Source organism: Mercenaria mercenaria, chromosome 4 (assembly GCF_021730395.1).
Source record: "Mercenaria mercenaria strain notata chromosome 4, MADL_Memer_1, whole genome shotgun sequence".
Lineage (NCBI taxonomy): Eukaryota > Metazoa > Mollusca > Bivalvia > Venerida > Veneridae > Mercenaria > Mercenaria mercenaria.
Window position 1 is genome coordinate 67,382,960 of NC_069364.1, and position 16,613 is coordinate 67,399,572.

Sequence of the window (16,613 nt, forward strand, 5' to 3'; positions counted from 1 at the left end):
ATTAACCCAGCCGAAAAAAATATACTCTATTCGTTCATAGGTCGAAATGAAAAAAAAAATGACCACAGTGCATTGCTTTTTATTTACCGAAACTATATTCGTTAATATTCGTGTACGCACATGACAAGTAATGGCAAAAAATCCGTAACAAGGTCTTTCTGTTTGCATGTCTACATGTCTGTCTACCTGTTTCTTTTGAACACCTTTCGCGGACATAGACAGCCTTTACAAACGAGACAATGCCATTTAAATAATAAATGATTTTAAAGAATTCTTTAAAGGTATTCGGAGATTTTTTTCCAGATGTCTTTCATTTTGAATAGAATCTCTAACCCTAACCCTATATACATATATGTGTGTAAAAACTTTCATGTTAATTTTATTTTTTACCTTAGAACCAAAGAACTAGATCTATATTTTTTGCAATAACCAAGTAGATTTTTAAAGAAAGTGCTCTACCTCCCAGGCTTTATCTGACTTCATATTACATTTTGGCCTAAAATAGATTTTTAGAATACACCTGGAAATCTTGTTATAATCAAAGAAGTAAATTTATTTTTATAGCTCTTTGTTATAATGTAAATCTGATATAAAAATAATTTGAATCATCCCATTTCTTTTTCTTTACTAAGGTCGTTTGGACAAGGACGTTCAATGATTGGCGTCTTTTTATTTTTCGAATCTCCCGCAATATTGAATTCGGCCGTAAAGCGCTTTATCATTGAGACTAACCCGGATGTACGCGCCATGTGAAATTTCAAAATGGACGACTCTCCACCGATTGTAAAATTTGTATCACAGAAAATTTCAAAAATCCGATGGAAACCAAATCAAAATCAGTACTCACACGAAACAGATGTTTTCGCCACAGGAAACTGGGATGACGAGGTCTGTTGTAGTTCAGTGTAACCTTCTTCCTCTTCTAAAGTTATGTACTTCATTTTTATGTAGGACACCACCGAAATATCTTACTTTCGTTTTATCTATTTGCTGATTAGATAAGTATAGACAATCTGTTAAAATGAACTATTTACTTTATTTGTCTTATTTAGTTTAAATAACGTTCAAGTCAATTACAAACAGATGTTATTGTCATGGACTTTTTTCTAGTCCAAATAATTTTACACGAGAGTTGAATATCGTTAATATTTTTTGACTTGTCGATATCCGCCTCCGAGTACAAACCAGAAAAGGAAAAGAATGTGATAGCACTGTTCCCTTCTTTGTGTAAATAACACCCAATGGAATCCGTGTGTGGGAATAATTTTGTGTTATAATAAAGTGACGTATCAAAAAAAGAAATACATACATAGAAAGCCTGTAATTTTTCCTTTCCAGTATTATCTAGATTCCTTAAAAAACTTTCAAACTATGGCAGTTAAAATAATTCAGAGGTTTAAATCGCTTGTACTACATATTGGAAAATGGCCGATACAGGTAAACACATTATTACACGAACCGTTTTCATTGGTCATGCCTCCGACCGCCATTACATGAAGACAATTGAAACGTTAGAGGTTTAAATTTTTTACAACAGAAATTCTTGATAAATATGTCCTGTTCTTACGTTTTTTATTTACTATTTATGATTTAAAACAACAGGCAAAGAAGTATAAATACACAGAATGGCAACTGGCTGTAATCTCGGGTGAGCTCGTGTCAGAGCGTGATTCGGCGTTATCTTACTAAAAACAAACATCGGCGAGCATGGAGTTACAATTTGTACCTTTAAAACTACATTTAAAATACATGTTAGCTCCTAAAACAAAATTAGTTTAATTTGAAATGGTCTTAAGACACGAAGTACACGTGTTTTTTTTTTTTGCCATCGAAAGAAGCGTGGTCATACGGTGATAATTATTTTACCAATGAATAATTGCTTTCGCATACAAAATGGCGCGTGGAGAAAGCGCCACTTCCGGTAAACGAGATCTCGTTTTTTGTCACGGGAGGTTGGCGAGATTTGCTCTATATGCCTTTCAAGTTGCCAATCTATTTATTTTTATAGCTCTTTGCAACAGGTAAGCTGTTAGGGCTAAAGAAAAATCGTGACTACTGATAAATTGTAATTTCAATCGACCACTGTTTCCACCACAGTTTTGATTGTTTCTGGTTGAGACCTCTAGGTAGACAACGTAAAATATCAAAATGTAAAATCGGTCTACCCAAGGTCTCATTATTTAGACTAAGACTTTTCCAAGGTGTTTGACAAGGTCGATCACATTAGATTAATTTATAAACTACAATGCCTTGGTGTCAATCCACAAATTACCAAATGGGTCAAATCTTTCCTGTCCAACCGATCCCAGAAAGTTGCTGTTGATGGTCATTTTTCCAGTGAACTTCCTGCACTGTCTGGAGTTCCCCAGGGGTCTGTTCTTGGGCCTTGTCTCTCCCTGGTATATATCAGTGACTTACCAGACTCGGTCAAATGTAACGCAAGAATGTTTGCAGATGACACCATAATATACCTTACCATCAACTCCATTTCAGATAGTATATCTCTGCAACAAGACCTCATTAGCTTAGAAACCTGGGAGAAGACATGGTCCGTGGAGTTCAACCCGGACAAGTGTGAAGTCCTTAGAATCTTTAGAAAGAAAAATCCTGTGGTCTACCCCTACAAACTTCACAATATAGAGTTAAAAACTTGCGAGGCAGCTAAATACCTAGGCATAACCATTTCCAAGGATCTAAACTGGTCTAAACACATCGACAATATTACTTCCAAAGCAACTTCCACTCTTCGCTTCATACAACGAAATGTCAAAACTGACAATAAAAAGGTCAAAATTGCTGCCTATAACACCTATGTCCGCCCTCAACTGGAGTACTGTTCAAGCGTCTGGCATCCTTGGCAAAAAACCCTTACAAGCAAAGTCGAAAATGTTCAGCTGCTAAGTACGTCATGTACCAGTCACTACAGTTACACCAGTAGTGTTACACAAATGTTGAAAACATTAGAATGGAATACACTCCAATATAGAAGGTTACACAATTCATTACTAATTTAGTAATGTTTTATAAAATAAGGACCCAGACAGTTGCAGTCAACCAATCTCATTTTATTCCAACTAGAAACCTAAATTACTTAATCCCCATGTCTCACACTCAATACTTCTCTAACTCCTACTTCCCAAGGACCATCCGACTCTGGAACTCCTTACCAACTTATGTCAAATCTAGCCTCAGTCTCAGTATCTTTAGAGAAAGGCTGGCGGTGGTCAATATGTAATTCTATTGCCTCTGTCCAGTTTTAACTGTAGCATACTGTCTTTTTTTTAGCTTTTATTCTTTTAACATTGTAACATATCATTTCTTTAACAACTGTTTCTCTGACAGCGCCGCCCAGTTATAATCGGAAATCGACGGTTGGGTGAAAGATGTAGATGTAGAAGACGTTTCATGTGTTTTCTCCAAATTTTCTAAGACTTCTTCAGAAATTATAATGAACTTGCTGATGTTTTTCATAATAATGCCATAAATGTTCGACTTCTTTGCATGCACGCTGTTCAGATATTTAAATTTAAAAGCATAAACACAATGTAATCATTAAACTGGCTCAAAATCAGATGTTTCTAAACCTTCGCTTAAAGTTAGATTTATAAATGTTGATGCGAGCGAGAACAAAAATACACTCTCTTAACTGGTCAGTAAATTAACTCTACTAAGGAGGCACCAAGGACTACTAATTAAGGAGTAAAGTAAACCCTGCGAGAGAAAATACTGAGGTCCCTACTGTGACTCGAAGCAGTGGAACTTTTGATCCGTAGGCAGACACTTAAAGCTATTTATGAGTTAACGCAACAAGGCTGTTGGAAGTGGCCTATAAACCTGGTAGCTTCTTGTTGATAATAATGAATAGCCCAAAACAATTGGCTTTTTCACACTTAACCATGTTCACAGGCTGGAAAGGTATGTTTATGGAAACTGCCATCTATGGAACAAGAGGTCATGGACATGGAGGCTGGAGGCTATGATCCAGCTGTTAGAGAGCCAAATCTTCTCTGTGAGGTGCCACATACAGGAGATGTTACAGATCTTGAGGTATGATACAAGTTTACAGACCATGTAGAAATAGAATAGCAGTTACTCTTCATTTTACCCACCAATGGCAAACAACGAAGTTGTAAGGGGGGTATACTGGTTTCAGGTTGTCTTTTTGTTCATCCGTCTGTCTGTCTGCAGACAATCTTTTGCGCACCAACTCTCCTCATACCCTTGACACAATTTAATGAAACTTCACACAAGTGGTCAGTAACAACAGTAGTTGTGCTTGGTGCATGTTAGGTTCTTTCAAAAAAAAAATTGCAAAGTTATGAACTTATGAACTTAAAGTAACTTATTTTTGTTACTATACTATATACATAGAGTCTGCATATGCAATCTTGTGTGCGCCTAATCTCCTGAACCCATGCACACAATTTAATGAAACTTAACACAAGTGATCAGTAGCAATTTTAACAAGTCTTCCCAAGTTTCTGGTGGAGGGTAGGGATGGGGACATGAAAGCATGACCCTAACATTGAAGCTTGGCAATTGTCTAACCTTACAAGGACTTTTTAGAAGTTTAACAAAGTCCCGAGTTCAAGTCTGTTACTTAGTGTAGGGGTATGTCTGAGGTATTTTATTAAGTTGACTTATCGGGTGTACTGGCTTAGCTCTATAAGGAGAGTGCAGATCTATGGATCACGGGGTCATGAGTTTGATCCCAGGGCGAGATATATTTTCTCATACCCTCGTGGCGATGGATACCATCAGGAATGAGGTGTCGAAAGTGGTTAATATAAGTTGTAGAACTTGTTTCACAATCGACCTAAAATAAATCAGTATAAACAGTTTTAACTATATATTTTCGGTGTGACGATTTGATAAAAGATACTGTGTCAGAAGTCATTTTGTCTTCTACCTCTGATTAATGTGGAGAAGTTGACAGTTACTTGTGCAGAACATATTAGTACCGGATCGAGAAAAACTGTTTAGATTTACTGCCTGCAGTAACATACCTAAATTACTGCTGAAAAACAACACTAAATTAATGTAAAACAAACAAAATAAATGGAGTCAACTTTCTTAATATTAAAATATGATACATGAGAATTATAAAGAATTCAAAATGGCTATCCTAATTTCATAACATACAGAATTTTATTCTTCTCTCTTGTAAAACTTTCAGTTTTGTTTTGTGAGACTGAATAAATTTTTACCAGGTGTGTTAGGCAGTAAAACACATTTTGGGTATGTTAGAAATGTATATAATTTATTGTATTTATAATGTTTTGTGTAATACAGAAGTATATTTCAATTGTAGTTTATCAGTGCAGATCATGTTGTGTCCTCATCATCTACTGGAACAGTTACACTCTACAGACATCACACAAACTCACAGGTAGGTGTGATACATTACACTCTACAGACATCACACAAACTCACAGGTACCGTACTACGTCACAATTTACGTGTGATACTTCTTTTAAATTACAGCTGGCAAAATAACACTATAAGGTCAGTGAATACAAGCATTGAGGAAAAATGTGTGTCCATTCCTAAGTAGAGCTAGTTGTGTATATATATATATTGTTCTATACTACTATTATTGCTAACCAGCTAAAGAGAGTAAGAAAAACACCTCCGAAACATGTATTGTTATCCCAACTGGTGAATTTCCAGAAAGAATTAGAGCTATTGCACTCACCCATTTGTCGATGTCCACATCCTGTTCTCAGTTCTTGTAAATTTTGTATGTACGATGGTATCTCAGTAACCGCTTCTGGGAATGGATTACACGTTCACATAATATTTATTATATTATGTTTATACTATGTTCACTGTGATGATCTGACACGCAGTACACAGATCCCATCCATAACTGATTGTTTTTAGCAAAGTGCTCCTGGTGAGGTATTGTGGTCATGCTGTGTCCATCGTCTGTGCTTGCATGTGTCAAGTCGTCCAACGTCAACATTTGTGTTTAAACAACATCTCCAAAACCACTAAATGGATGCTTGGTTGCACATAGGGGCTGCCAGAGCTAAAAATAAAAAAAACTTCAAACAACAACTCCTCCTAAACCGATGGTCCGATTTTGAAATAATTTCACACAAATAGTCCTTGTGTCACCCTCTACTATGATTGTTCAAATTATACCGATTCGTCAAAAAACATGGCCGCTAGAGGGTGTGGTCACTTTTCCTTATATGTATATAGTGGAAACTTTAAAAATCTTCTTGTATGAAACTGCTGGCCCGATTTTAGACTAATTTTACACAAATGGTCCTTGTGTGACCCTCTACTAAGATTGTTCAAATTATTTTGATTCATCAAAAAACATAGCCCCCATGGGGCGTGGTCACTTTTCTTCTCTGAATCAATAATAGCTAGAGCCTTGATACTTCAAACAACAACTCCTCCTAAACCGATGGTCCGATTTTGAAATAATTTCACACAAATAGTCCTTGTGTCACCCTCTACCATGATTGTTCAAATTATACCGATTCGTCAAAAAAATGGCCGCTAGAGGGTGTGGTCACTTTTCCTATATATGTATATAGTGGAAACATTAAAAATCTTCTTGTATGAAACTGCTGGCCCGATTTTAGACTAATTTTACACAAATGGTCCTTGTGTGACCCTCTACTAAGATTGTTCAAATTATTTTGATTCATCAAAAAACATCGCCCTCATGGGGCGTGGTCACTTTTCTTCTCTGAATCAGTAATAGCTAGAGCCTTGATATTTGGCGTGTGATATCATATTTGTAATGTCTGCCATAATTGTTCAAATTATTGCCCTAGGTTCAAAAGTGTGTGTGATATATATATAATATAGGCTAACATAGAAGAAACCTAACTCTGTACTTATACAAACACACTTGAAGCCTTGAACACTGGTGAGCGCTTTAGTGTCAATGACCAGCGTTCGACACTAACGGTGTCCCGGGATCCCGAGGACACCAAAAATCCGCAAGGGATCCTAAAGTTCACAATTTCGGTGTTCCGTCGGGACTCTTGATTTTCAAATAAAATATGATTCTAAAAAAAATGAAATTCCCCAGTCTTGTTCGCTCAAACATCGGTCTTTTGCTTCAGTTGACCCGAGGTCCCGGGTTTTGACCCGCGAAAATCGAGAAAAACTCGTATTTTACCCGCATAAATTACGGCACGCGCGTCGGCTTGACTCGCGGAAATTTACTTAGATGCGTTCCAAGTTCGATAGTTCTGCCCCCTGTCAATCAAAATCCCAGTGAATTTCAATATTGTTCGCCGGCACAAGCGGAAATATGGCAGTAGGCGGAGCGTCGTATGTTAATTAGCTACCGACAGATGTCAGTCACGCCACGCGCCAAATGACACGTGCTTATCTCGCGGTTTGTATTTAGTACAATATGCCTTGTCATTATCAAAGGTGTTTATTGATCAATGTTTACAAGTTAATTGATAAACAATGCAGCCTTAGATTATCGTGTTTGTACCATTATTTTGTGTGCTCGATACGATTACATGAGCCGGTCGGCCGTTACGGTCTATAACAAATTTATTATCATTGCCGAGGCTTTGTTTGGGCAAAACAAATTAAATAAGCAGAAATTATACGTGGTATGATGAGAAAATAAAGTTAAAACAGTTATCTTTTCAAGAACTTTAACTGTTACTTTTGTTTTTCGTTACTCGTTTTCTAGACCGACATTTTCGAACATTTTTATCATTTCTTACAAGATTTTTCTAGTACAAACTAAAATAAAAGCCAATAAAACGTCTGCATTTACGAAAAATATGATCACTGTTGCCAAAGCAGCTCTTATTTAGAAGAATTTGCTGATAATAAAAGCATGCAAACACTAAACCCCACCCACTTTTAGGCAATGTGCAAAATAAAACAACTAAAATATGAAATGTTTAAGAAAATCTGTTATGACCAATGTACTAGTTTTAGATAAAGTCTGTTGGAGTTGCATTAATAAGGCCTAAAAAATCTTTGTATCTGGTAACATGCTAAAAAAATTAGGGTAGGTAGGTCGGAACATTTTTTTTTTTTTTTGAATTTTTTTTTTTATTTAAGGGAGACTTTTTGGAATTTTTTTTTATGTCAAAAAAATGATTACAAATAAGGGGGTTATAAGGGGGAATGAACTAGGCGGCATACATTTAGATGAACTACAACAAATCGCAGAGGAGTGCGATGGTAGTGAAGATGAGGGGGAAGAGGACTTGGGCAGAAATGACATTATTCTTTTACAGCAAAAGTCATACAAGCTATTGTTGTCATTGATGTAAAATGGAAATAAAGTGAAAATAAAATACATGTAGTACTGTAAACAGTTGTGTTTGTTAGATTTTAGTTTTTTCATGTTCTAACCACATTTTGTTATCAGGGACTCCTAATTTTCAGCAGGGATTCCTAAATTTCCCAGCAGGTATTCCTTCGAGATACCTGGCAAAAAAGTTAGTGTCGAACGCTGATGACCCTTTTGTTTTAGATACGCCACTTGTTTAACATAGCAATATTTTGGGTTTAATCTGTTATCTCATGAAGCAACATAAGAGGGGAAAGTTCCACGACTTGAAATTGGTGCCGTTTTAATTCTTGTTTATATGGATCTGTTTTCATTATTTAACTTTTTAAGTGACAGGCTTTTGAATATTCAAGTCATGCTGTTTTGTTTTGTAGATTAAAAATCCTTACTCACCAGTGTATTTTAGCACAAGATGTTATGTCTTGCTCTTGTATGTATTACCGTCTACGTATATGTATAATAAGACTTTATTCCAGCTATAAAGAGGAAGTACTTATTGTGTAAGGTGGGAATTTTGAAGCAAAAATATTTACATTCCTTCTCCTCCTCTCCACTGAAGAAAAAAAAACACTACAATTTTTTTAAAAGAGAATGATCATTTCAGACACTTGGTGCTTCAATGAGTTGGGAAGGTATACACAAGGACCCAGGAGATAAAGGATGCCCTTGTACTTGTTTAACAACTCAGGGTGAAGATATGGTTGTATCAGCAGGAGAAGATGGTCGCATAAATGTTCTAAATGTTGCATACAGAAAACCTGTCAGAGTGATAGGTAATTATCGCCAAATGTGACTAAATCAGAATATACATGTATGCCGGTTGAAGTACCCGGTTAAACGAAACGATCACCCTTCCAACCATCAAAGTTTTTCCCTGTTCATAAAACTGAATGAAACAAGTGTTTACTGCCTGTTAATGATATTATATGTCTCTTTTTCGATGAACAGTAAGCCGCTATTTTGCGCACTTGTTTAACAAGTGATATAATTTGTTACACTGCTTGTTGGTGACAGGATACGGGATATACGCTGTCGAGGAAATCTATATCAGGCGAGAGCGAAGCATATATCCCGTATCCTGTCACCAACAAGCAGTGTAACAATTTTATCTTGCCGACTACCCTTTACTTACATGCTATAATCAATACATTTTGTATATTAACAAAGCTACTTACAGTGCAAACACTAAAAAACTTCTTGTTCCATCCCTTCGAAAGTTACCAGATATCACGATGTCATAAATGTCTTGATACTTCGGCTTTCATCCCGTTTCCTGTTAAATCATTTATCCTGTACATAGATTAAATGATCCTACAACAAACTGCTGAGTAACAAATATGTCAATTCCTTTATTTCATGATGATTTAACTATTTAACTTCCAAAACAAGATTTCAAAAAATTGGAAGTCCGTAGCCCCATTGGCTACGTTGTTAAAAAGTTAATGTCGCACACTGAATCTGGCTTGATTCAATTAAGCCGGCAGTGTGGCAGCCATTTTGATTTAATCAAAATTCATATCTGAAATATACTAGCAGGATATGGAATATATGCTGTCTCCACGTGATGTCTATTGACCAGTAGAAATGCAAGAAACTTGTAGGTGGCAAGATAAATTCTGTTATCCTATTTGATTAAAATAAATTGTTCCATTTTGCATGGAATTGCATCAAACAGTTCAAAACCAGGGGTTTTTTTGGCCATTTTTATAGCCATTATTCGGCTATATTCCCAATGCCAGAAAGTACATATTTTTCCGAAAATGAGTGCAAAAATTCCCAATCTACATTCTGAAAAAACTTTCATCAAAATTGCACAAAAATTGACCAAATTATGGACAATTTTGTAATGGAAGTATGTTAAAGAGGTTGTACAATGTGAAACAAGTGTATGAGAAAGTGCTTAAACACATCCTTACTATATCCTGTGGGACTAAATATTTCCCAATTTGGAACATTTACGTGTCAAAATTCCCAATTTTGGGGGTATAGGCTATGTTCCCAAATAAGCTGGAAAAAAACCTGAAAACATAGCACGACGTCAACACAGCCTAAACATGCAAAAATGTTACCAAACATTATCGTGAATTTATGATATTTTGTCCTGTTTAATTTGAGAAAATAGTGCATATACGATTATGGGAAAATAGTGCATATACGATAATGGGCCCCTGTTTTAGAAGGGAAAAGCTGGCCAGAGTCATGACTGAAGACAATATCACGGGATAATTGTTTGCCATTTAAACGGTTTCATGTTTGAAAGATTGTGTATTAAAACGTTTACAAAAATCTGTAAAATTTTAATGTGGGAGCCTTAACCATGTTAACCTAGGCTACTGTTGAAAAAATGTAATAATGAAACCCAGCACAAAGATACTTTAGTAAATATAACTTGTTGATACGGAGCCTATATATGCCCCAAATTATACAGTTTCAAATGGGTAAATACTGACTTTAGTAGACAAAACATTGGGCATTGATACTGAAAACTTTTACTACTGTTGAAGTTTTCATGTAGGCTTTAATCTTTACCCTGCTAAATTTCTAAAATGGACTGGTCTATCATTCAATTTGAGCAGTACCATTTATTATTCAAACGGGTGTTCACTGAAAATTTACTGACTGAATAGTGCAAGTCTGTGCAGGCTGATCTTGGTCTTCACTGGTTGCAAAGGCAGAATCACTTGCCACCAGCAGGCTTAAGGTTCATTTGTGATTTCTTGTTTAGGAGCCTCATTTGCTGCACTAAGAATTTGCAAAACATGAGTTTTTGCATTCTAGGACATGGGTGCTGATTGATATCCAAGAATATTTAGAAGTCGTCAGATTGCTTTATTCACAAATAATAGAAAAATTAAGACAAATTAATTAATAATACCAAGTGTACAGTGTAAGTTTTCCTTAGCAGAGCTAGTTGTAATACACTTACAGAATTTCATTTGCATCAGTGTTCTACTTCTCCTATTCCAGATAAAGCCAACAGTTGCACTATAAATGGGATCACATTTTTAAAGCAGTTAGAAGTGATTTCTGTAGATTCCAGTGGGCAGCTGAAAGTGTTTGATCTCCGACAAGCATCTGGTGACCCGGTCAGAACTTTTGCACTGTAAGTGTATTTATTTGTTGTTCAGACATGCATACCAAAGAAAAGGAACATATCTAGCATGCAAAATTAATGGTAGTTAATGGGTAATCAGTTGTAAAAACAGGACATTGGCATGACCGGGTAAGAGGACTCGGCTGTTGGAGGTATTTCTACACTTTAGATGAACTTGACATGGGTCATTTATCTGGGTGGCAAAGAAAAAAAGGTTTGATAAGATTGTACGTTGTAGAAAAAGAAATAGATCTAAAAATGCGGAACTACCTTTAGGTAAACTTAGATCATTTGAAAAAATATAATTAAAAGACCATTCCATACTTTCTGTTAAAGCAGCTGTTTCAAATATTGGTTGCAAATATATATTCTGCCTTAAAGAAGTGGAAACCTGTCAATATGACTGTTTATCTGATGATTCAGAGCAGTTTTTAGCTCGACTATTCGAAGAATAAGTAGAGCTATCCTACTCACCACGGCGTCGGCGTCGGCGTCACACCTTGGGTTAAGTTTTTCGTACCAGTCCACATTTTGACAAAGTCTTTTGAGATAAAGCTTTGAAACTTTCAACACTTGTTTACCATCATCATGGCCAGTTATAGGCAAGAGCACATTACTCAGTCAAGGATTTTGGCTGAATTATGGCCCCTTTTGACTTAGAAATCATGGTTAAGTTTTTCGTACCAGTTCATATTTTGACAAAGTCTTTTGAGATAAAGCTTTGAAACTTTCAATATTTGTTTACCATCACCATTTCCAGTTATAGGTAAGAGCACATAACTCCATCAAGGATTTGGGCTGAATTATGGCCCTTTTTGACTTAGAAATCTGGGTTAATATTTCGTACCAGTTCATATTTTGACAGTCTTTTGAGATAAAGCTTTGAAACTTTCAACACCTGTTTACCATCACCATGTCCAGTTATAGGCAAGAGTACATAACTCCATCAAGGATTTTGGCTGAATTATGGCCCCTTTTGTCTTAGAAATCATGGTTAAGTTTTTCGTACCAGTTCATATTTTGACAAAGTCTTTTGAGATAAAGCTTTGAAACTTTCAATAATTGTTTACCATCACCATGTCCAGTTATAGGCAAGAGTACATAACTCCATCAAGGATTTTGGCTGAATTATGGCCCTTTTTGACTCAGAAATCTGGGTTAATATTTCGTACCAGTTCATATTTTGACAAAGTCTTTTGAGATAAAGCTTTGAAACTTTCAACACCTGTTTACCATCACCATGTCCAGTTATAGGCAAGAGTACATAACGCCATCAAGGATTTTGGCTGAATTATGGCCCATTTTGACTAAGAAATCTTTGTTAAGTTTTTCGTACCAGTTCATATTTTTTATAAAGTGTTTGACATATGGCTTTGAAACTTTTATCACTTGTTTAGTATAATAGTCTCTATCTGTAGGAAAGAGAACATAACTCTGTCATCTATTTTGGCTTAATTATGGTCCTTTTTGGATTTTGAAATTGGTTCTGTTTTCATACAAGTCCATGTTTTGTTAAAACTATTTGACATATGGCCTTTAAACTTTGAACACTTGTTTATCATTATGATTTCCATCTGTAGGCAAGAGTACATAACTATTTTGACTGAATTATGGCCCTTTTTGGACTTTGAAATTGGCTCATATATTGCCATTTAGTGCAAGACTTATCGAAATCAAAGTAATACAGGAACATTGTTTGTCTAATCTATTTATTCCTTTTGTCTGAATATCCGTGGAAATATTTTGACCCCATTCTTCAATCAATTCTTCGAATAGTCGAGTGCGCTGTCATCAGACAGCTCTTGTTTCAAAGAACTCTTGATAAACGAGTACTGTAATACTAGCTTTGGTGAGCCCCAAGTTTTCGTACCAGTAAGGCGAAAATATTTCATTTAGTATAACCTCTCCTAACATCACCCTACAGAAGCAGATATTTTTGTCATTCAACAAAATTCTAGGTGTACATCCTTAGAATAACAAGCACTGCATGGCAAATACATTTTAGTTTACCTAGGTTTTTTGCTTATTAAGTGTTTAACACATAAATGTGTTGCTAAACACGAAACATACAGCACAATAGATCAATGAAAACAATTGGCCCAATTTTGCAAGAAATCCTCGAAAAATATTGAAAGAAGTTTTGTATTTTGTTCTGTATGGACCTTTTGTAGATCTGGTGAACAGACACCTCTGCAGTGTGTAGCAAGACATCCTACCCAATATCATATAGTTGCTACAGGGGCGTACGATGGTGTGTTATCTGTGTGGGACCTCAGGCAGGAAAAATTCCCAGTCACACCTCTAGAGGCTCATTCTGCAGCAAGTAAGTCAACAGTTCATAAGTTTAAATCTAAAAAAAATATGTACATATGTAGCCATTACAACATTTGCTATGGGGAATATGCTTGTGAAGGATCCGTACTATGTAAGGCAAAAAAAGCACTGCCAGTTTACAGTAAGGGTCAGCTTTCACATACGTATCTTGTTTATACTGAGCTGTCCTGTAACAATTAAGTCTTGATGCTACCATGTTTTTTGTCTGTGCTGTAACAGGAGCTATAAATGATCGTCTAACCACAAGTTAAGTATGGTTAAAATGTGTTTCAGTTTGGGAGGTGAAGTTCCACCCGAACAATCCTGACCATTTGTTCACATGTTCCGAGGACGGCTCCGTCTGGCACTGGAATGCCTCATCAGTAGCATCATTAGTCACAGGAACTGGTAAGTGTGAGATTTTATACAGTGCAAGCTCTGATACTGTAGGCAACATTATAGTGAAGACCTAAATGTGTTTATTGTACAAAGGTTGTTACTCTGGAGGGTGTGATTGTCTAAGAAAAATGGTCCACTGAGAAAGAGTATCTTACCTTGATAGAGAAGTATTTTCTGGGCAGAGGTATCATTTACAAAGGTTTGACTAAATACTCATTTTATGGCCAAACAAGACTGTATAGTTCTGCTCTGACATGAATAGATAAAGTCTTTGATTGAGAGGTCACTAGTTCAATCCCAGAGCAAGAAAAATGTCTGCATGAAGACTGTATATATGAGTTTGTTCTCCACCTCAAATGTTGCAAAAGAAAGCCAGTACTAAGTAGAACAGAACCCTTCAAAGAAGCTGGATAGATACATTTTCCATCCAAACATAACTTTATTAAACAAGCAAGTATTTGGCTCTTGCAGTACTTGCATTTTCCAAAAGTGGTTTTGATTTTTGGCTTTTCCTTGCCAAATTTTCACTGAATAACTCTTTAGGAAAAGATATTTTTCACTTTGAAAAATGGGTTTTCAGGCATCTAATTTTAAGCTAAGCCCCTGGCCTGCCTTTAATCTGCTTCATGGACATCCACGGCCTTGTGTTTAAGGCAGCTGCCTTCGATTTACTTTCCTTACTGCTGTGGGTTTAGAATTGTTCGGGATGTAGAGTTCTTTCATATGCAGAAGTATCCAGCTGGTTTATCTAAGGTACCTGGTCACCATATGACTAAAAATTGTGTTGAATTGCAGGCCTATTTTTCATCAATTTGGGAATGCCACCGACACCCGTGGAATTGGGAAAATGCTCTTGAAAATTGTCTTAATTGGGACAATTTGCAAATTACCAAAATCTACATAAATGTGTTTTTGTGTGAAATATTAATGAATTGCATTTCAGTAATTGTTGTACAGTATTATAATTTACCTAAATATACATACAAATTAGCAAAACTACCTTAAAACAGCAAAAACCCTAAAAGGTGTAATCATTTGGGAATTTTAAATTCAACTTTGGGAAAAATACTTTTTTGCATTGGGATTACCTCCTTTTAAGGGAGGTAGATTTATAGGGGGAAAAAGCCGTGAATTGACTCAAGCCTAACAAAACAAGACAGTCAGATTCTGCTTCCTTGGTTGCTAATTAGTGCTGATTTAAATGTTGAGGCTGTGAAGTCTTCAAGATACTGCTGACAGGATTTGAATCCATGTGGAATAATGTCTTGAACTAGTGAGCAACCTAGGTTAATTAATTTGAAAGCTGGTTATTTCTGATAGACACTGTACAGCCTGTTGCATACATTTAAATTGCTTAAACCTTCTTATCAGTTAAAAAGATGTTTGACATCTTCCACTTCAGTTTTAGTTTCATTTGATTTATTTATGTGGGAAGTTGTCATTCAAATGCATTCACATTTAGTTAGTAGGTTTAAAAGACTGATATTATACATGAATGCCTGTTTCATGTGATTCACAAAGGTGTATAAAACCAAAATATTCACTGATTCCACTTACAGGAGCAGGCTCTGGAGGAGGTTCCCTATTCTCACAGAATACACCAACTGGCGGTGCTGGCAACATGAGTATAACCAGTCCCTGGCTCGTACTGGACTCCGGCAGACAGAAACTTGATGTGAAATCAAAATTAAGCCTGACATTGCCATTAAATACAATAGACATAGTGTCACAGATTTTACTGTGTGGCTCGGATGAGGAGGCGATTTATGCTATGGATATACCTGGCATAAGATAGCACAGCAAACAGTTTGGTGCAGCAAAAGTTCTACATTTGTAATTTATAAAAGTCATAATAGAAAAATTTTAATAGGAAAAAATTGCACAAACATGAGAGAGAAAAAAATTCTGAAGAGTGCAAGCTCCATTACAGGATGCTTTTGAAATTTAAGATTAGACACGTGATCAGTGGTGTAATTGATTTTTGAGTGAAAGAAAGCAGATACATAGTGTTATGTGTAATTATTTTGTGAGTGAAAATAGACCAAAGACCAAAACATATGTGGTATGTGTCAATATTAAGGGAAGTTGATATACAAGAAATGGCAATGAATTTTGTGGATTTGGTTTGTCAGTCGCACAGAAGAACAGATCAGGAAGGATTGGCAGCAGTTAATGAATTATTTTTAAGTAATTTTAAAATTAAATTGTTTGGGAGTCTAAAAAGAAGTCATTTCATTCCTTAAAAAATATTTTTCAATATTGTTGTATATTGTTGATGTAAATACAAGATTGAATATCAGGTTGGTTGTTTTGTTATCGAAGCCAGTGGAGAATTTTTTCTAAGCTAGACTTTCCATAATCAGATTACGTTTTAAACAGACATCCTCAAAACCTGCTTAAGGTATAGCTTTCTTGATCAGATTTGGTCTGTTCATCAAAATTTAATGTTAAATCATCAGAGACCTAATTTAGAGCTATGTTATAGGCAATCCTGGCAGAATTTAAATAGAATAT

General features: G+C 35.8%; 2 protein-coding genes across 2 annotated transcripts in view; one reads left to right on the forward strand and one right to left on the reverse strand.

The window, feature by feature from the left end:
* The window catches only part of LOC123552001 (synaptic vesicle glycoprotein 2C-like), a 49,855-nt gene extending 43,423 nt beyond the window's left edge, over positions 1 to 6,432 (reverse strand). Inside the window, exon 1 of the mRNA XM_045341350.2 lies at positions 5,696 to 6,432. Within this exon, the coding sequence (XP_045197285.2) occupies positions 5,696 to 5,699 (4 nt within the window). The 5' untranslated portion in view covers positions 5,700 to 6,432. The remainder of the gene's footprint in view (positions 1 to 5,695) is intronic.
* On the forward strand, positions 730 to 16,399 carry LOC123552003 (nucleoporin Nup43-like). Its single transcript, XM_045341352.2, has 8 exons — positions 730 to 888; positions 3,907 to 4,047; positions 5,312 to 5,389; positions 8,898 to 9,066; positions 11,261 to 11,396; positions 13,559 to 13,710; positions 13,995 to 14,108; positions 15,659 to 16,399. The coding sequence occupies exons 1-8, from the start codon at positions 763 to 765 to the stop codon at positions 15,892 to 15,894; spliced, it is 1,152 nt and encodes a 383-aa protein (XP_045197287.2). The 5' UTR covers positions 730 to 762; the 3' UTR covers positions 15,895 to 16,399.
* The last annotated feature ends 214 nt before the right edge of the window (positions 16,400 to 16,613 follow it).

Excerpts from the sequence above, each read along its gene's own strand:
- LOC123552003 (XM_045341352.2), top strand. The coding sequence starts at position 763 with ATGGACGACTCTCCACCGATTGTAAAATTTGTATCACAGAAAATTTCA. Across the intron at positions 9,067-11,260 it reads AAAACCTGTCAGAGTGATAG|ATAAAGCCAACAGTTGCACT; the intron begins GTAATTATCGCC and ends CTCCTATTCCAG. Across the intron at positions 13,711-13,994 it reads AGAGGCTCATTCTGCAGCAA|TTTGGGAGGTGAAGTTCCAC; the intron begins GTAAGTCAACAG and ends AATGTGTTTCAG.